This window comes from Phascolarctos cinereus, unplaced genomic scaffold, assembly GCF_003287225.1.
Source record: "Phascolarctos cinereus isolate Bilbo 61053 unplaced genomic scaffold, phaCin_HiC Scaffold_726;HRSCAF=1367, whole genome shotgun sequence".
Classification (NCBI taxonomy): domain Eukaryota; kingdom Metazoa; phylum Chordata; class Mammalia; order Diprotodontia; family Phascolarctidae; genus Phascolarctos; species Phascolarctos cinereus.
Window position 1 is genome coordinate 208,974,384 of NW_027556098.1, and position 22,895 is coordinate 208,997,278.

Below are 22,895 nucleotides of genomic sequence, written 5' to 3' on the forward strand. Positions count from 1 at the left end.
CGTCTTATCTGTGAGACCCTGGACAAGTGAACTAACTTTTCTGGATTCCAGCTTGTTCATCTGTAAAGTGAGGGAACTAGATTACCATCAATCAATCAAAAATATTTTTAAGCAACTACTACATGCTAGGCACCATGATAGGCTCTATGGATTAAAGTACAAAAAACCAAGCGATCTCTACTGGCATTGAGCTTACATTCAAATATGTGACCTTTAAGGTCCCTTGGAATCCTAAATCTATGTTCTTAATAGTCCTCATTTTACAGAGGAGGAAAGTGAGTTCCAAAGAGGGCATGTTCCATAATCCCATACATGATACCTTATAACTCCGAATGTTATTCTCATGTCACTAGAAAATATGCCATGTTTTTACAAACATGATGGCTAATTAATTAATAAGCCTTAACTATCAATTTATTCTTCAAAATATTTTTTAAAGGGCTGCCAGTTCAGGAATAACCTAAAATAGATGATCCCAAAATATTTTTAGTTTCACTTCTCACCTTTTATTTGACTTTTCTGAAATGTAGCCTAACTTACAATTAATTATTTTCTTCGGTATGTGAATGGAAATGATAGCCTCCAAACTCTGAGGATACATAGTAAGAAAATACCTTTATTTTTAGAATAAAATTTATCAAACAGAAATATGGAAGTCATCTCCTAAATAAAGTGATCTTATCAATAGAGGTATCTTAACTTTGGTTCAGGTAACAAATGCTCCAATAAGTACAGGAAATAATTTGTCCTTAAGATTGCTTCAGGCACTGCACTGCAGTGCAGATTCCAAATCTGTAGAATGCCATTAGAGTTCATTATCATGTAAAACAATTATGGTGTATGAAATGATCAGAAAGTGGAATTGTCTGATACATAGCCATCCTCTCCCACAACAATAAAAAATTTTATTTGGGAGATAAATGTGTTTCACTTATATTTGAAAAAGCACAACCATTTTACTTTTTAAAAATGGCTATTTCCATTAACAAAGAGATGACTATCTTCTCCCTGTCTACATGGTGCATTATAAAGCTCTCAAGTGATGTATTATAAAGATCTTTTGGTATGGTCTTTTGTATTCGAAATATCTCTTCCTTGAAATTAAATTTGGCTACCAAAATCATAACTATATAATTCCCTCACTTCTTCCCATTAGTTACAACAAACTCCTGAGATTACAAAGGCAACATTTTATGTGTCTGAAGAAATGGCTTTGAATGATTAAAATATAAGACTTAGTTGCTGATAAAGGAGCAGGTCACACATATTTGTAAATATTACTGTCAGTATCTGACAAAATCACAATCATTTTACTCCACTGACTAAACATCAGGAGTTTCCATTTCCTCACTTACTGTTATTTTTGAAAAGTCTTATAAGAAGCCAGATTATTACGAAGAATCCAACAATCCCCCCAAGATCCAAGTGTATTCTGTAGTCAACAGAAATTAGCTATTTACACAACCAAAAAAAATTAAATGATTCTGACAATGATCCAGCCATATGGATGAGATCAGCTTATTTTTTTGCTTTGTGATTGACAGATGCATTTGGTTCATTTGGTGGGGGGCGGGTAGAGAGTTGAGGGGAGAAGAAGTGGGGAAGGAAGGAGGGGAATGGAGATGGGAATGGTCTAGACCAGACTGACAGTGACAGAGCCATTAGCCTTGTTTCTTTCTTCTCCAGTTATCTAACAAATTCTTCTCTTATCACATCTTCTTTGAAATCTCCCAAGTCTAAAGACTTTAGCAGTCACCCAACCAAATGCTCTACCATAATCCACACTAGAGTTATTCTGAAAAGGAAAAAATAGTCCTCTTTTTCTTTGGTAAAGTCCACTTGTAGGGAGCTAAATTTAGCGCCGCCAATCAGAGGAACAGGTGGTATGTGACTATACCAAATGGATCCCTCTCCCATGATGCTTTCTACTGGGAGCCAATCAGGAGTGGCAACATCTCAGTGATGTGGGGCTGTCAGCAAATCTGGGGAGTATATAAAGGAAAAGAACCATGTTAACACTCTTGAGCAGTCGTGCACTCCCAGCCTCGCCTCGGGTGTAGGGATTGCATAAAGCAAAACTACACTGTTTCGACTGTGTAGTTTTGTTTTTAGGTTTAGAGGCTCAACGATTCATGTCTGGGATTGTCTAAAAAACCAACTCTGGATAAGGACGTCGTTTCAGAAGGAACACTGGGCTTTGCCCACCCTTTTTAGGCACTCTTGAGAAATCAGGTCAGTAGCACTTTTTTGACAGTCAATTATCTCTTTTGGGGTCTTTATTTCATGCTATATACTGTATAGGCAATTTCAAAAGTGTATGTGCTATGTGAGTATTTGTTCATGGGGTACCATGTGCATCACTTTAATCTTGTTTCCTTGAATTTTCAATTGCATGTGAAAACTTTTTCCTGGGCAATGTGTAATGTCTTAGCATGTCAGCACACTCAACCAATTTTAAGTTCTTAAATGGATTTCTTATTTTTAGAATGGAACTAGAGAATGGAATCAGGCATTAGAAATGTGTCCTCCAGCTACAGACTCCTTTATGTCTGTGCAAAGTGCTCAAGGTTAAGTTACTCAGTGATAAACTGAGACGCACCAAGAATAGCTCTGATAAAATACATGTGGTATCAGCTAAGCACTGATGACTTTTTAAGGGAATCAACTGCTAAGGTATCAATTGCAGGGCAGTGACAGAACACTTGTCTGCTGTCAATCATAGCTGGGGAGGTTATTTTGGGAGTGTGACATTTGGGATGCATACCTTTTAACCCTAATTATACAAAAGCCTCACAAGATCACATTTTCAATCAACAAAATTTGCTTACACAATAAGGCCTGAACTTTTATGCAAATAAAAAGAAAAACAGGCCAAGTTAATTGGCACATATTTGAGAATTTTGAATAAATCAAACCCCTGTTCCCTTAAAATATTCAGAAATAAGATGCATCATTAAGTGATAAATGCAAATATGTGATTTGTGAGAGCTCTTGCTTAGAAAAGAAACACATATATTCTTTTAAAGGTCACTTTTCTCCTAAATGCTCCTTACAGCTATCATCGACTTGTGTTTAATTTAGCTGATAAGGAATGCATGCTAAAACAATGTAAAGCAGATCCATGCAAAAGGCAAAGGCTATTAAGAATGAAGTAAAACATTTGGAAACACAATCAAGCTCAAATAGTTTGTAGTCATGAAGAGTACATTAAAATAATGTGCTCTTTATAGAAGTTACCCTATTTATAGTGAAGTGCAAACTTCTTCAGCTACCATCTGAATTTTCCAACCAACAATATGCTTTTCCAAGAGGATGCTTATTCTTCTTAGAAGTCACAATTAAGGTCCAGAATCTTCGTTTAAATTTTTACTTCTTTATGATTTTAATAAACAGAGACTGTCATGACAAAGCAGTAATGAAGTAATTGGCAATCGAGAATCTCCCTTTTCATCTCTGAACAACGAGATTCAGGTTGCAGAATTGAGTGTTTGTGCACTAGAAAATTCCATCTAACTGGAACTGGAAGACAGAGTGCCAACTTCCTCTGTGCAAATGAACTCTGCTGTACACTTCACATTCATTTGAGTGTTGGGGAATATTTTGTATTATGAAAATATGACAGGCAAGAAAAATAACCTTCAGCTACACAGTCAGATGCCAATGATAGTTTCTCACCCCCAACTTAGTATTTTTTCAGTGTATTTGGCATATGAAGATCCATGGGACAAAAAGGAAAAATGCAGCGTAGTAAAAAGGGAAAATACTGGATCTCAAGTCAAATCTTCAACTTTCACCTCTTCCGCCTAACTCCTCGTGTGACCTTGGGTGACTTAAGCTGGAGCTGGAGCTTGGCCCACTTAACAGAGCCAGGTGTTAAATTTTCAATATGAGCCTTTATGCCCTGCTACAGATCAGGTCTTGATTTATGATTTTGTTGGTTGTTTAGATTTAAGAAAATGATAGAGCAAATATTAAGGGGGTAAATTAAGTCTAAAAACGTGTTACATGTACATTTTTGGGCAGCCAGTTGTTAACCATTTACCAGCATACTCTTGTCCTTGGGCCATAGTTTTCTCATCTGTAAAACAATAGCATCAGAACAGGTGATCTTTGGCGTCCTTTCCTGCTTTAGGTTTATGGTCCTGTCATTCTAATTGTTAGTCTTGGAGTCAGGAAGACCTGAGTTCAAATCCTGCCTCCATAACTTACTGTGTGACAGTAGCCATGTGACCACAGGCAAGTCACTTATCCTTTCTGAGTGTCATATGCCTCTTTTTAAGCTGTCCTTGAGGACAGCTTGTCTTCTTCTTTGAATAAAGTCCATTATTCACCAGGATGCATAACTGGAAAATTCTTCTTTCCCAAAATGTTCAGTTTTTTTTAAATTGGCATATTAATCCTAATCTTCCTACAACATCCACTGGTAGTTCTACTACACATTTATTATAGCGCCTCACTACAGGCAAAGTAAAATAAAGAACTGGGGCATTCGAATAATTCAGGCCCTCTCAGAAGACCTCTTTGCCCCAGAGAGGCTACATGACATCACCATGCGGTAGTTGAAAGCTTATTGGACTTGCAAAAAGAGATAGAGATTCCATCCCAACCTTGCCACTTATTAAGCTGGGTCTGACCTCAGAAAAGCCATTTAATTTTCTTAAAGCCTTGGTTTCCTCATCTGTAAAATGGGCAGAATAACACCTAACACCAAAACAGTTCCAGCAGTCACATGTATAACAACGTGCTTTATAATCTTTAAGATCTAAATATGTAAGTTTTTCTTTTCAAGACACTTCACTTACTAAGAGACAGCATTGTATATACAGAGAGCCAGTCTCCAAGTCAAGAAGATTTGAGTTCAGGTCCCACTTCTGATATATGCTGGCTGCATGATACAGTGCCCCCCTGAGAACTCTATGTAAAAAGATAAATTGCAGAACAGGTGCAGACTTGCATTGGAAAAGGGGGTTTCCTCATTGGCAGCTCCCAAGAGGAATGAAATCATGAGCTCAGTTCAAATTTAAAAAAGAAAGAGAGAAATCGAACAAAGCTTGAGCCAATAATCCATGGTAGTTGGTTCAATTTTTAAAATTAATTTTACTGATCTAGAGACAATGAATAAGAAATATTTGGGGAGTGTATTTTAAATAAAATCTAAATTCTTCGAATACTGAGGTCTCATGGAATTGCTTTTTCATTTAAACTTTGCCATTTCTGTCTTCATCAATACTTTTTATCATAGAAGTCTTTCTCCTACTTTCCACAAGTTTACTCTGTCCATTTTGGTTAAGAAGGACTTTTCCAGAAACTTGGGGATAATTGAGATTCACTGTTTCACACATAATCTTCTTTGGCTATTCTATTTTGTATAACAAAATGTTGCCCCTTCCCCCTTTTTTCACGTATTTTCATTAAATTTGGAATTTAAAATTCTTTAAAAATATTTTCCATCTTCTACCAGTAGGGTATGCTCCTGGGTCTTCTCTCCCATACTCAGTTTGGCTCTCTCCCTATAAGTCTTATTTAGCCTTACACTTCTTAGTACACTAAAGCCAAATGCTTGAAGAGTCACATTCCAATTCACCGGTGAGCACAAAAGTGACCAAGCCAAAGAATTATCTGCTTAGAGTAGGAATTTTTAACCTCTCTTGTGTGTGTGTGTGTGTGTGTGACAGACCCCTTAAGCACTGTGGTGAAACCTACAGCTACACAAAATAAAACGTACAGGATTACAGAGAAAACCAATCCTATTGGAATTTAGTTATCAAAATACAAAAGAAAAATAAAGACCAGGTCACTGACCGAAGTGACTGATTTTGATTTAGAGGAGTGGGTGTCTTCTCTCCTGGGATAGGAATTCTAATTCTGTTCCTTCTCTCTTGCAGAGTGCCTAAAAAGATGGCGACTCAAGCCCCTACGTTCACACAGCCATTACAAAGTGTTGTGGCACTGGAGGGTAGTGCCGCAACCTTTGAGGCTCATATTAGTGGTAAGAAAACAAATCATTTTTTGTTAACTTCTTTTCCCTTTCTAGAATCTGTGATGAGTTAACCTTGCTTTTAGATGCAGAACCAAGTTTAAATGCTCTTTTGATTTTTCTAGTTCGTCCAACTTTGTGGAGAGGTCATTTTGAGGGTATAACCAATCATACCGTGCTGACAAAGTATAGCACTCTAATGTCATTAAAATGTTTTATTCATATTTGGAATTCCATAAAGCATAACAATTAGCACGGACTTCAGACAATGTCAGAATTCAGCAGATGAACAGGGCTAAATCTGGTCCTTCTAGATTTGTATTCAGCACTTTAGATAGACTAGAAGGCATGACTTAGCCCTTAGCCTGGGTCAACTTCTGACTTTCTGTGTAACCACTTAACATCTCTGTGCCTTAATTTACTCAGCTAGAAAATGGATATACAACTAGACTTTCTTCAGAAGAAGTATCAAAGATCAACTTAAAATTATTTTATTGATTCAATTTTTAATTGAGCCCAATTACCTTGTTGAAATAAAGGCATATAAAGTATTTTAAATGCATGTCAGGAAATACCATATCCATTTTCATGTGGCTCAGCTACTACTTTGTCTTATACTGAAAAGGCCTCGTTAATTTACTTGAGAGGAAAGAGGTTGTGCAGGATAAGACCCAATGATTTTTTATTGTTGTTGTTTGGGCACATATGATAATTTAATTGAAGAAAAATGTGTGACATCATTGACCTAATTTTAATGACAAAATATTGGGAAAATCTGAAGTACAAAAGTGCGCACATCTGTTTTGAATTGGATCAAGAAGTATATTAATTATTTACTGAAGGAGAGAAATCATTTATTGAAGGAAATTTTTTTGCATAATGAAGCTATAGATTTATAGACATTAATTATTAACATAAAACATACAGTTTCTTTTAACCTCAAACTGAAATATTGTTATGGTGTTCTTCAGTCATGAATTTACTTTTACCTCATCGCGTAAAATGAAAACTGCACAGCTCTCTTCCTCCTTGCCTGATTTGATTAGTATAGATTTGTTGTTGTTATATTTATCATTTTTAAGTTTCAAAAAATACAGATAAAAGAATCATAGAATTATAATCTTTGGAGCTGGAAGGGATCTTGGAAAAAATATTGTCAAAGTTCCAAGAGAATCCATTAGTTTAATAAACCAGGTTGCAATTAGGCCAAACTGATTTGTTGTTGTTCAATCATGTCCAACTCTTTGTGACCCCATTTGGGGTTTTCTTGGCAAATATATTGGAGTGTTTTTCCAGTTCCTTCTCCAGCTCATCTTACAGATGAAGAACTGAGGCAAACAGGGTTAAGTGACTTGTCTAAGGTCACACAGCTAGTAAGCGTCTTGAGGCTGGATTTGAACTCAGATATATTCCTGACTCCAGACCCAGCACTCTATCCATTGTGCCATCTAGCTGCCCACAGGCCAAAGTCTTCAGTTAGAGTACTCTTCAGACCTGTCACTTTAACTCTCTCTTGATGTTCCAAATGCCAAGTGCCATTATTCTGCCCCTTGCGTGCCTGAAACTTCTTCCAATGAGATACCTCTGTTCACTTTCCCTCATCCCTTCTCTCTCCCTCACACAAAGTTAATCCTCATGACTATGCTCTGGTCTGAACTAGCTATCCAATAAATTAATAATAGTCAAGTGAAATAAGTAACAAGGTGTTACATATCTCTGCAAAAATATTTGCTGCTATCTACATGTACAGCCATCTTTGATAATAAATGGTATTCTTATCCCAAACAAATGTATATTACACAAACAATGTTGAGTCTTATATTATCAAATTTATCAGTTTTCATGTAATAAAATTGTATCTCTAACATCCAACAATTGGGTGTTTTAGCAATAGACTTAGCAATAACAGCTCTTGGGTCCAAAATTAAGAATTATTTTTCCATATTTCATAAGAAAATCTTAAAATTTGGGGTTAGTCAATTTTGTTGGCTAGAGTGATAGGTTGTCATGACAACATTTAATTTTCCACTATGAAAAAATGATTGGCAGACATTTGGAGAGAGGAACTGGTAACTTCAAGATGGTAATGTTGATTAAGATCCTTTGGTTGAGACACAGAATTATGGTTTTATTCTGTCTTTTTTTCCCTGCCTTTATGAATATACTTAGTCTCTATTATAGAGGATCAGGGTGATTAAAGCACATGACTGGATAAGGAATCTAAATGAAAAAGTCTTTCAGGGAATTATTTTCAGGATAGAGTAGTGGACTATTGAACTGAAATCAGGAGAGCTGGCTTCTAATCCTGCCTCTCCCATAAATTAAATTGGGACCTTGGACAAGACACTTAAACTGAGTTTCAGTATTCTTATATATAAATTCACATAATCCAAATATACATATAAAATTATATCTGTACACATATATCTCTCTATAAAAGAAAAAAACATATGTAAAGTATTCGGAAGTTCTCAGAAAACAAATATTTCATTTCAAAGTACAGGTTCTATTTTTGCTTCAAGGCTAGCATTCTTACATATTTATAATGCCCATGAGAAAGAATCAAGAGATTGTCACTGGCCTGTTCTTGAAGTTCAAAACGGAATTTGGAAGCTAAGTTTGAGCCAACGGAGACATTCTAGAAATACTGGTGGGAAGCATTTTTTCTTTCCAGGACACTTCATTTTTGACTTTGGGAAAGTTCCAGAAAACTCTTACTTACTGTATTATACAGTCTTGTAAAAATGTGGCAGTACTTCTCTGGATGACGTATGCTTTTCCAATGTTTCAAAACCATTTAATCAAAGCCGTATGTTACCAGACTATCATGAATGCTCTGATAAGCTGTTGTAGATTAATTGGGAAGCATGCCTTATCCTTAATTCAGTGCATTTACACTTTATTCCTTTCTTCATTTTTCATTTTTATCATTTATGATGAAGACAAGAAGTAAGATTTATTTTTTTGTTCTCTACCAGTTTTTTGCACCAACCTTAAACATAATTGGCTAATACGTTATTCTGCAGTACACAAATGCCACGTAATTATTCTTCATTTTCTTTTGTATCTCTACATAGGGACCAATCTCACTCTCCTCATGCATGATAAACTCCTGCTGGCTTCCAAATAATGCATTTATTTGTCTTTCAAAGCTCTATGACTTCTGAATTGAACAGAACACATATGGCTTCATTGGGAATTTTACTTGCCTGTGGAGTGATGGAATCCGGTTTTTAGGTAGCTTTTTGTTCTCTCACACTACATGCCAACGAGTTCTCAGAAAAACATCACTAAAGACATTCATTACCCACAAGTAAGGAAAAAAGAAGCCATTTAGTTGTCAACAATGGAAGACTTGCTTACATAAAGACAACAAAATAAAATTTTCTTTGGCTACCTTTGCCTCCCAGATTACAGGTAGAATAATCTGTTGCATGGCAAATGGATGACAGTATTTCTCCACCATGATGTGGTGGAAAGAGTGCTGCAGTTGGAGTCAGAGAACATGGGTTCATATCCCTGCTACTACCCCTGTGACCTTGGACAAGTCACTTCCCCTCTAAGGGACTCTTTTTCCTCATTTTACAAATGAGTCTCTGTCAGCTCCAAAACTATGATCTTCTGAAATATATAACTTATATACAGGTCCCATTTTAAATACACACAAGCTAGGGGTTGTAATGAACTTGAATCACACATAATTGCTATCCTGCTACTACGTCTAATTCTTAGCTTCACTATTTATGCAAGATTTTAGAAATTCCCAACAGGCTACAAAGATGATTATGAAACTAGAAATGTAAGTAACCTTTTATTTAGGACCCACCCACCTTCTCAAATGCCTCCCTACCAGATAGGTCCACCATAGAGGAATTGTAGTGAAGAGTGGAGTAAGTCAGGATGAAGTCACTATCTTCTCAGCTGCTCTTGAGTCAGGTTTTCACAGGGAGGATTCAAATGGTTGGTTTGAAGGGACTTCCCACAGTGCCTTACTCATCATCATCCATTCAAATACCAGCAAAGATTATATTCCAAAGTAAAATATTTGTTTGGGGATGTGTCTCCTCTTTACACTTGCTCATGTCACCATCTGTTTTCCTCTCTTCATTATTATGAATGATCCTGAACAAATGTTTAGAAGACTTCAGTTCAAGACCTGGGTCATCACTAATTAGTCTTTTGAAATTGGGCAAGGCATTTCATATTTCTAGGCCTCTGTTTCCTCATATGTAAAATAAGGTCGGAATAGACTATTGCTAAAGTATCTTCCTCTCCTGATTTCCAATCACTCTTAAATATTCCCTGAATTTTACCTTCCTTATCTGTAAAATGGAGTTGTAATGACTCTAATACTTGCATCACCCACAAAGAGATTAAGTATAATAATATATGTAAAGCACTTTGTTAACTATAAGGCACCACATAGTAATAGCTAGCATTTATATAGCACTTTAAGATTTACAAAGAGCTTGGGGCGGCTAGGTGGTGCAGTGGATAGAGCTCCAGCCTTGGAGTCAGGAGGACCTGAGTTCAAATCAGACCTCAGACACATAACACTTACTAGCTGTGTGACCCTGGGCAAATCAATTAACCCCACTGCCTCATTAAAGGAAAAAAAAAAGATTTACAATGAGCTTTGCTGATATTATCTCATTTTTTTTAGTGAGGCAATTGGGGTTAAGTGACTTACCCCAAATCACACAACTAGTGAATGTTATGTGTCTGAAGCCAGATTTGAACTCAGATCCTCCTGACTCCAGGGCTGGTGCTCTATTCACTGTGCCACCCAGCTGCCCCATCTCATTTGATCTTTACAACAATCCTGGGAAGTAGAGGTTATTATCCCCGTTTTACAGATGAGGAAATAGAGGCAGACAGAGTGTCACACAACTAGGAAGTATCTGAAGTCAATTTTGAACTCAGGTCTTCTGTACGCCATGTCCAATGCTCTATCCACTGCACCACCTTGCTGTTCTAGTGTCAGAGACTATGGTTAGAGAGTGTTTTTTACCTCTACTGAGGGATAAGCAAGAGGAAATGGCCTCAAGGTGAAATATGGGAAGGAGGATTAGTTTAGATGTAAGAGCACTTGTCCTCAGAAGGTTGTGAAATTATACACGGAGCTATGAAGGGCAGATGTAGAATTGCTGCAGCTGATCAATCAAAAAAGGATGTATTACATGTTGCTATGAGCCAGGCACTGTGCTAGCTGGTAGAAATACAGAAACAAAAATGAACTCATTCCTTCCCTCAAGGAACATGACGGGGTAAGAGAAAAATATGAAAACAGAGTTGTTTTTAGGGGAGAGGCATTAGCAGTTGGGAGAAAGCAAGAAAGGCTTTAGGTAGAAGATGTGGCTTCAGCAGAGCTTCGAAGAAAAGAAAGGATTCTAAGAGGAAGAGGTGAGGAGGTGGGACTAGGCATGGAGAACAATCAATGCAAAGCTCTGGAGATGGGAGATCTCCATGTCCCATGTCATGCATGAGGAACAGCAAGAAGGCTAGTTGGTCTTCCCATCTGCCATGCTTCCTGTCTCACCAACTAGAGGACAACCTCTGAGAGAGCAAGGACATGACCTTCAGACTGTCACTTACAACTCCGCACATGGAAAGAACTCGTGACATATTTGTTGAACTTAATTAAATTACACTTGAATGTTATTCTGCAGAATATTCCAGTAAAGAATATTGAAATAGTACATTTTAATTTGATCATCCAGATAATTATCATCCCTATCAATAAGCCAAAAAAAACCCCTATCACCATAAATAGCATCTGTAAGATCTGTAGACACCTAATACTGTGAAGTACTGGAGAATTTTAAATGCCCCCTCCCACAATCTTTGTGTTTAATCTTTCATGTGAATTTTGAAAATACAGAATGTGAGTTATTTGTTTACTTATTTTGGAGTATAGTAGAAAGAGAAACCAAGAAGTAGTGGATAATGATCCTAGCTGCTCTTCTAGTAATTCTGTGATCTTGGATAAGTCACTTTAACTTCTGGGCCTCAGTTTTCTCACCTGTGGAATGAAAATTATTTTTAACTCTAAAATTCTATGAGTCTGTGGTTTCACTTGTGGATGAAGTTGTAAGGAAATATACACCACTATATGTTTTCTGTCATATTTAAAAATGAAAACTGGGTGATGGCTTGTACAAATATATGGAGTCAGGAGATGGAATGCCAAGTTTGTAGTTATGAACAGGTCGGGATGAGGAGAGCAATTCATAAAGAGGAGTAGTAGGAAATACAACTCGAAGGGTGGGTGGGCAACAGATTATGAAGGTCCTTAAATACTAGGGAAGAGCGTAAGGTGACTCCAAGATTATGGACCTAGGTAATATCTTCCACAGAAATAGGCAGGTTTAGAGGCCAGGTTGGTTTGGGGAAAAAAGAGCATTTCTTGTTCTTGAAGATTTCCAGAGAAGGAGATTTCCTTGGTTGTCATTTCATTAAATTATTGGATATCACTTGCTCTCTTGGAGCATGTATGTGCATTTTCCCCCATCTACATCCTATTGTACTGATGTCTTTCCCCTTTATTCTCTGCTCAGTGAGGTCTGGGAAAAGCCCATTAGCATTTTTAACATAATGATTTCAGGTGCCAGTGTAGAAAATCAGAATGGAGGGGGGGGAAAAAAAGAAACGCCTTCAAGGAATAAGTGATCCAATTTCCAAGAAAGAAAGGAAGAGTTTCATTAAAAGCATTCCTACAAATAAGTCATAGTGTCAATCTAGTCAATGAAGGACAGATTCCCTTGCATCTCTCCATTGGCATGTGTACCCAGGCTGTTCAGATAGCTAAAGCATATATTAAGTGTTTATTATCTGCTAGGCTTTGTGAAAATGAAGATACTTATATAAGAAAGTAAGACAGTCTCTATCCTCAAGAAATTTGCATTTAAATAGGGGGAAAATCATGAATAAAAGTGAGGTGAGGAACTGGAAATGGTGGGGCATCAACAGGGTTGGAACCCAGCAAGGTAAGGCCAAAGTTGGCCTCTAAAAGTCCCAGGTAAAGCCTATGCTCTGGTGGAGGGAGAATGGAGGTGATAGTCTCAGTGGAGTTGAATGCAGATGGCACAGCTGGAGATGTCCAGGATGCCCAGTAGAGTTCAGGGGCAGAAACCAAAGTACTTCCAAAAATTAGAGCTGTTTCCACAAGTGAGTAGATTAGATACTTGTGGCCACCCCATAGTTCCTATTGTGGTCCATGTCTGTTCTTAAAATACAAATTCTCCTTCAATTTAAATAATTATTTCCCATGCTTTTAATTTGTGTGTTAAAGAAAAACCAGTATGTTTCTCCTCACTTCATAAATTTACTCACACATTTGCTGGTTCTTCACTTTATGAATTCCTGGCCTGATTTTTAAAATTTCTATAAATCTGTAGGAGAAAATGCACCAGCCTATGGGTCAGGAAATGTGGATTCTATTTCTAGGCTGCCATTAACTTCTTGTATGACCTTGGAGCAAGTCACTTAACCTCAGGACCTCAGGGTCGTCATTTATAAAAACTAGGGCTGGGGTGGGGGGGTAGGGGGGGAGTGTTATATTAGATGAGCTTTTAAATTATATGCTACTAGTATTTACATTTTCCTCTTCCTAGAGAAAATAGTTCCTTTCTCTTAATGGGCCTGAAACCATAGGTTGTTGCTGTTTACAATGTTTTCTTATGGTGTGTGATTTACACTTTTATCCTGCTGTGCCAGTGTGTTTTCAACACCACGAATTGCCTTACATACTGTGGGCCTCTTGTTGTGGCTAAGGATGAGCCAGAAACCTAGCATTTTTAGATAAGACTTGTAAATTACTAGGACAGGGAATGCTGAAAGTCTTTTCCGTGTTTTCCCAAAATAGTGATGCTGAGTTGTCCTTCTGGGCCTTCTCTCCTCTGCAGGTTTTCCAGTTCCCGAGGTGAGCTGGTTTAGGGATGGCCAGGTTCTTTCCGCTGCGACGCTGCCCGGCGTGCAGATCTCTTTTAGCGATGGCCGCGCTAAATTGACGATCCCCGCCGTGACAAAAGACAACAGTGGAAGATATTCCCTGCGAGCCACCAATGGATCTGGACAAGCGACTAGTACTGCTGAACTCCTCGTTACAGGTAGGGTGCTGTCCCAGACCCCAGCCTTCACCGCGGCGTTGCCCCTCATTCTCATCAGAGCGCTCCATGAGCAAGGACTGGAGCCAAATGGAAGGGATTAGTGTAGGGGAGATGCAGAAATTTAGCAAGTGACACAACAGCCAGTTTAGATAGGTTAAAAATAGTTTGTTTGCTTTTGGTAAATTAGAATGCTTACATGGCTTACTTGGTCTCCGAGCCAAGAAGACCTAGGTTGGGGTCCCACCTGTGACGTGTCAAGTATTTACTAAGTGCCTACTATGGTCTAGGCTGTAAAGGCACAAATACAAAGACCTAGACCTCGAAGAACTTGCATTTAAAGAAATGGAGGAATGTATACTGTCTGAGTGACCCTGGTCGGTCCTCAGTACTCTACACAGCTATCAAGCTAGTTTTCCTTGCCTTGCAATTCCCTCTAGCAATGGAATCACAAGTGCTATCTATATCCCCGTAACACAAAAGCTTGGAAATAGACACGTGTTATATTGTGGCTACTCCATACGTATTTGTGCATAATACAAGTGCATTTTGACCTCCTGAAACTAAATTATTAAATATTCATCACAGTGTAAATAGAAAAGAATTGTGATTTAATTCATTTTTTTATCAGCCATATGAAGAAGATAGACTTTCATAAAGTGTTTGCACATTTTGCACTTTGCATGTATTAGCTCAAGGGGATATAATGTGAAAGCACTTTGGAAAAGTTAAAAAGCACCATACAGATGTGAACTATCACTAAACCTCACGCTATTTGTGCAGGGTGTCCAAAAGTATCAGTGCAGCTTCAAGCTATTAGAGCTATTATTAAAGCTACATTAAGCATTTAATATATGTGCATACACACATATATGCAGGGTGTCCCAAAAATCTCCATGCAGTTTTAAGCAAGGCTTATTAAAGCTATATTAAGCTTTATATATGTGTGTATGTGTGTGTATATAAATACACATATATACATATACACACATATGTATAAGTAGATTTGTTTACACGTATATTGCAGGGTGTCCCAAAAGTCTCAGTGCAGCTTTAAACTATTAAAATAAGCTCTTAAAATAGTTTAAAGCTGCACTGAGACTTTTGGGACACCCTGCATATATATGTGTATACAAATCTACTTATACATATTATACATATATATGTGTGTGTGTGTGTGTGTGTGTGTGTGTGTGTGTGTGTGTGTGTGTATTTTGTGTGTATATATAAATATCTCTATACCCCTCTATACGTCTAGGCTACAAAATTTTGAAATTTCTATTTCTGACTACATTACTAAGTTAATAAACAGTTACTAAGCGCCTTCTTTATTCCAGGCACTGTGCTAAGTGCTAGGAATACAAAGAAAGGGAAAAGAGCATTCCTGCCCTCAAGGAGCTCATAATCTAAAGGTTATTATTGCTAAAAACAAAAACAAAAAACATTAAATGTTTTGGCAAAGCTTCATCTTTGACCATGTGTTACCTGTTGAAAAAAAATTATCTCTGGTGCCCTTCATATTTTTATTATATAAGAGGTCAATTTAACCAACAAAGGTCTAACTAAATATTTGCTTTTAATTGGTGCATTTGACATAGTAGTTTCTTATTGCTTATGAATGTTAGTGATGACTTTACAAGGAGGATTTGAAAAGGGCAGGTGACAATGAGTCTTTGACTTCTGCTCAGTCCATTAGAGGAGCACATTACCTCATCTGTTCTATTGCTTCTATAGCAATAGTATATGACAAAAATCCATATATTCTTCAAATACTCAATTACATTTCCAAGAATATGCTTTATTGCCATAGTGGAAAGAACTTCAATTAACAAGGTATAAACCTGAGCAGATGTTCCATTTTACAACACAGAAGTCTTTCTTTCAATGAATAGATGACCATCTTCAAATTTAGGAGAGTTGTCAACTCCTGCTTCTCTTTCAAGCCATTTCAAAATTTATCTCATCTGCCCTCAGAGTAATTTCACAATATTTTAATTTCGTTTAATCTGGCTAGCTGAAAAATGCCCTTCCTATTACCCATTTAGGGCAGCTTAGTAGCACAGTGGATAGCGTACTGACCGTAAAGTCAGGAAAACTAATCTTTGTGAGTTCAAATTTGACCTCAGATACTTGCTAACTGTGTCATCCTGGGCAAGTCACTTAACTCAGTTTCCTCATCTGTAAAATGAGCTGGAGAGGGAAATGGCAAACCACTCCAGTATCTTTGTCAAGAAAAGCCCAAACAGGGTCATGAAGAGTGGAATCTGACTGAAAATGACTGAATAGCAACAAAAGCATAAAATTAACAAATACATACATTTGTATATGTGTATACATACATATACATACAAGTACATATGTGTATATATATATTACAATTCAGACTGAGAGTTTAAAAGCAGGTAAACATTTGCATTATTTGAAGAGATACAGAATAATCAAGTGGAAGATGCCACAAATATGTATATTTTTACATGAACCTAATTTAAAAGTAATATTTAAATATTTAATAAAGCAAAAGTAAGAAGAAGCAATGTGACGGAGGGCTGGCCTCAAAGTCAAAACTTTAGGTTCTTAGCATGCCTCTGACACTTATTGGCTGGATGACTCTGGCCAAGTCACTTATCCTCTCCCCGCTCTAGGCAACTCTAAGACTATAAATTGCAGAGATGGTATTGATCCTGCATTGGCAAGGGGAAATTCCTCACCTGGGAGTTACCTATACCAGTGAAATCACAGATTCAGTTCCTGTCCCTATTTAAGTAAAATACAGACACGTCCAAAACACTAATGTCAAAGTGATATTTTTTCCCAAAGATATCTTCTGATATGTGGAGAACACCTTTTAAAGTAACTTAAAAAACATATCAAGCTGCATTTAAATGTTCATGCTAGAACTAGAAGTGAGCTTGGAAAAGAAGGTTCCATGCTGATAAGTCTTATAAAACTCAATGTGGCAATATTGAACAGTCCGGATCAGGAAGCCCCCACGGTGATATTTGTATGCTTCCTAGAACAGTCTTTGCTACCATCTACTATGTACATTAGGCTCAAATACAGTGTAAAGGATGCTTAAATCAGCAATTCATCTACAGGTTTGGAGACAGTGCATTCTTAAACCATCAAGATAATAAGAGTTAACAATAGTAATAGCTAGCATTTATTAAGCACTTACTATGTTCCAGGCACTCTGCTAAGCACTTTATGGTTATTTTCTCATTTGATACTTACAAGAGCCCTGGGAGGTAGGTGCTCTTATGATCCCCATTTTACAGATGAGGGAACTGAGGAAAACAGAATTTAAGTGACTTGCCCAAGACCACACAGCTAGTAAGCATCTGAGATTTGAACTTAAGTCTTTCTGTCGCTTTACCCATTACACCACCTGGTGGCGCTCTCTCTCTCTCTCTCTCTCTCTCTCTCTCTCTCTCTCTCTCTCTCTCTCTCTCTCTCTCTCTCTCTCTCTCTCTCTCTCTCTCTCTCTCTTTCTCCCTCTCTCTCTCTCTCCCTATATATGTATATGTATGTATATGCATATATACATATATATGTATATATCTGTGTGTGTATGTGTGTGTATATATACATATGTGTGTGTGTATATATACATATATGTGTGTGTATATGTATACATATATACGTATATATATACATATATACATATATATACGTATATATATGTATATATATACATATATATACATATATATATATGTATATGAAAATGGCTCTAGATGGCTGTTTCTGCAGTTAGTATGTTGGGGCATTGCTGTAGAGAACTGCTGTAGGACTGATTTCAATTTCCCTTCCTTCCCTCCCTTGTCCAAATTGTAGCAGAAACAGCGCCCCCCAACTTCGTACAAAGACTACAGAGCATGACCGTGAGACAAGGAAGCCAAGTCCGCCTGGAAGTTAGAGTGACTGGAATCCCTACACCTGTGGTGAAGTTCTATCGGGACGGAGCAGAAATCCAAAGCTCCTTTGATTTTCAGATTTCACAAGAAGGCAACCTCTACAGCTTATTAATTGCAGAAGCTTATCCCGAAGACTCTGGAACCTATTCAGTAAATGCTACAAATAGTGTTGGAAGAGCTACTTCAACTGCAGAATTACTGGTTCAAGGTAACAAATTTGAGGTCCTGGTACCTGGATCCTCCATGATTTCCTCTTTATGTCTCCATGTTCATATATTCTCCATGTCGCTGGTCATGATCAACAATAAGAATGGATAGGAAGAGGGGCAAAGAATAAGATTCAGTTGCTTAAGAAGATTCAAAACCAATGACAATGTTTTGTGGGGGATGATTTTAGAGATCCTGTTAGATAATACAGTGCTATACATTAGTGCAGACTGATCAAGTGAAGACAGAGGAGGTCTTTGGCTCAGAAGAGAGCTATAAAATCATCACCAGGTAGAAATTCTAACTTCCAAGGGAAAGACCCTAGGATGTAGGTGTGCCAGAATTGGATGCTGTGGAAGTAATTTGGGAGTGGGAGGATATGGTGCCAACACAAATGAAAAGGAATTTGGAGGCAGCCATTTGAATTCTCAAGCCAGTATAGTCTTGTTTAGACAACTGATGGACTTATTTTAGAGGCTGAGTTGTTTTTAATAGCTCTTTGTGCAGTCTTGTATAACAAATATGTTTTCAGTTTACTGACCTAATTAATATTTATGTGAAATACAAGCCTTTCCACATTTTTCAGCTATTTAAACAACCATAGAATTGGATTGATTTTTCTTGTAGCCAGTGTTTATGTACTTCCTAAAATAGGCTGGGCTGTTGTTCATCCTTCTGAACATTCGTCTTCTCCTTCCTACAGGCGAAGAAGTAATACCCGCTAAAAAGACAAAAACAATTGTTTCGACTGCTCAGATTTCCCAAACAAGACAAACTCGAATTGAAAAGGTATTTTCCCCCACCCTCTTGCTAGTTCCCCAGTAATTCAGCTTGCTGTTCTAATCAGTGGCTCTTCTGCTCCTCCTCATTATTATCACTGTAATCCTTTACAGAAAATTGAAGCCCACTTTGATGCCAGATCAATTGCGTCTGTTGAAATGGTCATAGATGGTGCCACTGGACAACAGCTGCCCCACAAAACACCTCCAAGGATACCTCCTAAGCCTAAGTCAAGATCTCCAACTCCACCGTCCATTGCTGCAAAAGTTCAGCTGAGCCGCCAGCAGTCTCCATCCCCAGTTAGACAGTCACCATCTCCCGTCAGACATGTTCGGGCACCAACCCCATCTCCTGTCAGGTAAAGGAAGCCTTGTTAAGTGCACTGGCTCTACTGCATTAGGCTACAACCAATATGTTGCCAAAGAAATGATGGAGAAAACAACTGAAAACGTAGTACATGGTGGGGGGAAATAATGATATAACTAACATTTTTCACATTTGGAACATCCTTCACAAAATGTGCAAGAGGCAAGTTTCATGAAATTCTCCCCAAGGCAAATAGTAGAAAAAACATTCTCAAGTGAACTTTTTAAGAAAAATCCAGTTGGGAAAGAGAGAGACCCTTGGACACTGATCCACACAGGTGACACCTCAGAACATATGGAGATAGAGCATTTTTATTTGGTGGGGGGAAAAGAAAAATCTGGGATACTATAACTGGGGAGAGGAAACACACACACACATACACAATCTATTGGCTTCCTGTATTAACTAATTATTCTTGCTAACTAGAAATTAAACTCAGTAAGTTCTGTTGAAGGAATATAAGTGCTACTTTACTCTATAAATTTTGGTGTTGTAGGGAAAATCCCTGGCTGTGTCCCCAGCTCTGGAGAAACTACATATATGATTTCATTACTATATGGAGTTCCCAGTAAGGAAACTCCATCTACCAATTCAGATCATCAAGCCTCTTGCAATTTATAACCTTTGAGAGTTGCCTGTGGACAATGACACAGTGTGACTTGCTCGGGGTAACACAGCCAATATGTGACAGAAATAGCCCTAGCGCAAGGTTGTCTTGCCTCCAAAATCAAGCCTTCTCTCCATTCTCCCATGCTGTCTCTGTCATTTGCATTTGGAAAGAACACTAGCTTCTAATCATGTAACCTGGAGCTAATCATGTAGTCAGTCACTTAGCTCCTCCATTTTTTCATATGAAAAATGATAGATTTAGCTTAGATGATCTTTAAGGTTCTTAATAGCTCTGATGTCCTATGTTTCTTCCAAAATATCCCATTGGTTCATTTGGGGGAATTTTTTAAAGGGTGGAAATTCATTACATTCAGAAATTTGTTATGGAAGCTGATATAAATGGCAAACTACTCCAATTTACCAAGAAAACCCCAAATGGGATCATGGCGAGTCTGACACAACTGAAAACAATTGAATAAAAACAATCACATAAACCCTACGAGAAGCAGCATGGAGGAGAGGATGGAGATCTGAACACAAAAGCAAGAAGATGGGTTTAAATCCTACCTATAACCTTTTGGCTAGGCAAAGCTGGGGAAGCTATTTAAACTTTCTGTGCCACAGGCAACTCTTTACAACTATAAACATTTTTTTTAATGAAAGAGTTCCCATATCAATGAAATCTCGGGTCTGGTGCCTATCTCTATCTCTGTAAATAGTCAATATGGGAATTGAAGCTAATGGGCTTAGGTAATTTGACTAGTTTTCAAAGACCCTGTAAAACTACAGAATGTAGAATAAAAAATGAAAGTTTTCTTGATAGGTTTTTAAATTGTAAAGGAGGAAAATAGATGAAAATTATACCTGGCAATAGAGGTGTGTGGGAAATACTGTGCTACTGTTTCGTCTTTTCTTTTTTGACATTATCTTATATGCCACCTTTCATATGAAATAGAAAATTCAGCAAAGAAAGAAAAGCAGCAAGCTCATAGCAGAGAATAAACTGAGATGTATTCTCCCTCCTACTCCCATCTTAGAGCACAGAAGAAGTCGTGTCTTGGTTGCCCTACAATGGTCAGGATGTCATAGGGATGCTTCTGTTGGAAACTCAAGCCCAAATCCATCCTGATTTTCACCTGAAATTCTAGGTGAATCTCATCCTGAATCCAAGTTTGTCTACCATCAAATTATAGTCCTAATAGCACACAATTTCCTGGCTGTCAGAGCACAATGGTATTGAGGTACACTGATCCCCACAATCCCTTGGACCAACACTGGGAGTTCATAAGTGAACATTCAAATGATTGGCCAAGAATTTTCTATTCAAACATGAATCAGAAAATATGCCAATTTAGAAGAAGAAAAGTGGTCACCCAGGAATTGAAAGGTCTGTTTAGTTTCATTATGTTTTTGTTTGCAGAGAAAGGCAAATATATTGCATTGACTAAGGCCCATAGTATCCAGCTGTGACTGGGGATTTTTTATTGTAGCAACAAAAATGAGCACTTCTCTCTAATGAATTAAATTACATTGATTTTCACAGTTATTGGCCCACCTGAAGCCTGTTGCTAATCACTTGTATGGGTGTGGGGGTGTGGGTGGTAGGGATTTGATTGGAGAACCTTCCTGTGTTGTTCTGGTCTTTAATGTTTTCCTGAGTCAGTCTACTTTGACCCAATACAGTAAGAGCACTGAATCAAAGGTCACATCATTGAAATGCTCACCTTCAATCAGGTGACCAATCTAGAGCTGGAAGGGACCTTAGAGGTCATCTAGTCTAACCCCTTCATTATACAGATGAGGACATTGAAGCCCAAAGAGGTAACATAATTTGCCCAAGGTCATGTAGAGAGTAAGAGGAGAGTCAGGATTTGAACCCAGATCTTTTGATAACAAATCTAGAACTTGTTCCACTGTACCAAGTGGGCCTAAAGTGCTCCTCACTGCCCTTTGTTGTTGTGGTGGTGGTGGTGGTTTTTCTTTTTTTAACATGCACCCATTCATAAAGCAGAGATTTGTTTCCTCTAAGTATCTCTTAAGTTTGATTACAACTTCATTTATTAAAAAAAAGAATTGATTTTCCACAGAAGAGCCCTTTAAAGACAAAGCGATTAAGTATCTCCCCCACTAAACTGCAGTAAATGTTGCAACTTATTGTTAATTTCCATTTTAATTTAGTAGCAAATAGCAACTGTACCTTGAGCACTAATTGGAATAAAATGCTGTTGTATTTATGAGCAGTTTAAGTTAAATACTCTATGCAGGGATTGGTAGCTGCCAGGGTAAATTTATAAACATTTATCTCTATGCATATTTTGCAAAGAGCTGTTATAACAAGGCAACACTGCCACCTGGAGTGTCAATTACAGTAAAGCCTCAATCAGACCAGAATTCAATAAATTATTAAAAATCATTTACCACCTGAAAGCTGGTTAGAGAATTGCCCCCAGACTATAGTTCCAGATTGGTAAGAAACACCAATGGTTGTAGCAATATTTTGCCAATGAATCCTACAATCCATCCTCTTAGTTGGACTCCACTTCTGGGCCCTCAGGAACTCTGGTTTACATTCCAGTCCATTATGTAGGAAGACAACTTAATTAAAACCATAGTTTATGACAACACTAAAGATGTAACCGAGAAATATACAAGCCTTAGGTTCTGTACTAACCCTTTTTCATAGTAATTTAGAAGACTATTTTCAAAAAGGCTAGAAATACAGTAAGGTTAGAGAGGGCAATAAAGTAAATTCAGCTAAAACTAAGAAGGACTGACAAGAGAGGACAATAAATGAGCAGTTAGAGTATTGTGAAGTACATTAGCAGTTATCCCATTGATGAATTAAGAGACCAAAGGGGAGAAACAAAGAAAGACAGAGACAGAGAGGAGATGGGGGGGAGAGACAGACAGACAGAGAGACAGACAAAGAGAGACAGA

At 37.7% G+C, this 22,895-nt stretch overlaps 1 protein-coding gene across 1 annotated transcript in view; it reads left to right on the top strand.

The window, feature by feature from the left end:
- The first annotated feature begins 2,037 nt into the window (after positions 1 to 2,037).
- TTN (titin) overlaps positions 2,038 to 22,895 on the top strand; it is a 329,039-nt gene continuing 308,181 nt past the window's right edge. The window contains 6 exon segments of the mRNA XM_078146156.1: positions 2,038 to 2,232; positions 5,886 to 5,989; positions 13,882 to 14,085; positions 17,917 to 18,204; positions 18,907 to 18,992; positions 19,097 to 19,341. Of these exon segments, the coding sequence (XP_078002282.1) occupies positions 5,899 to 5,989; positions 13,882 to 14,085; positions 17,917 to 18,204; positions 18,907 to 18,992; positions 19,097 to 19,341 (914 nt within the window). The 5' untranslated portion in view covers positions 2,038 to 2,232; positions 5,886 to 5,898.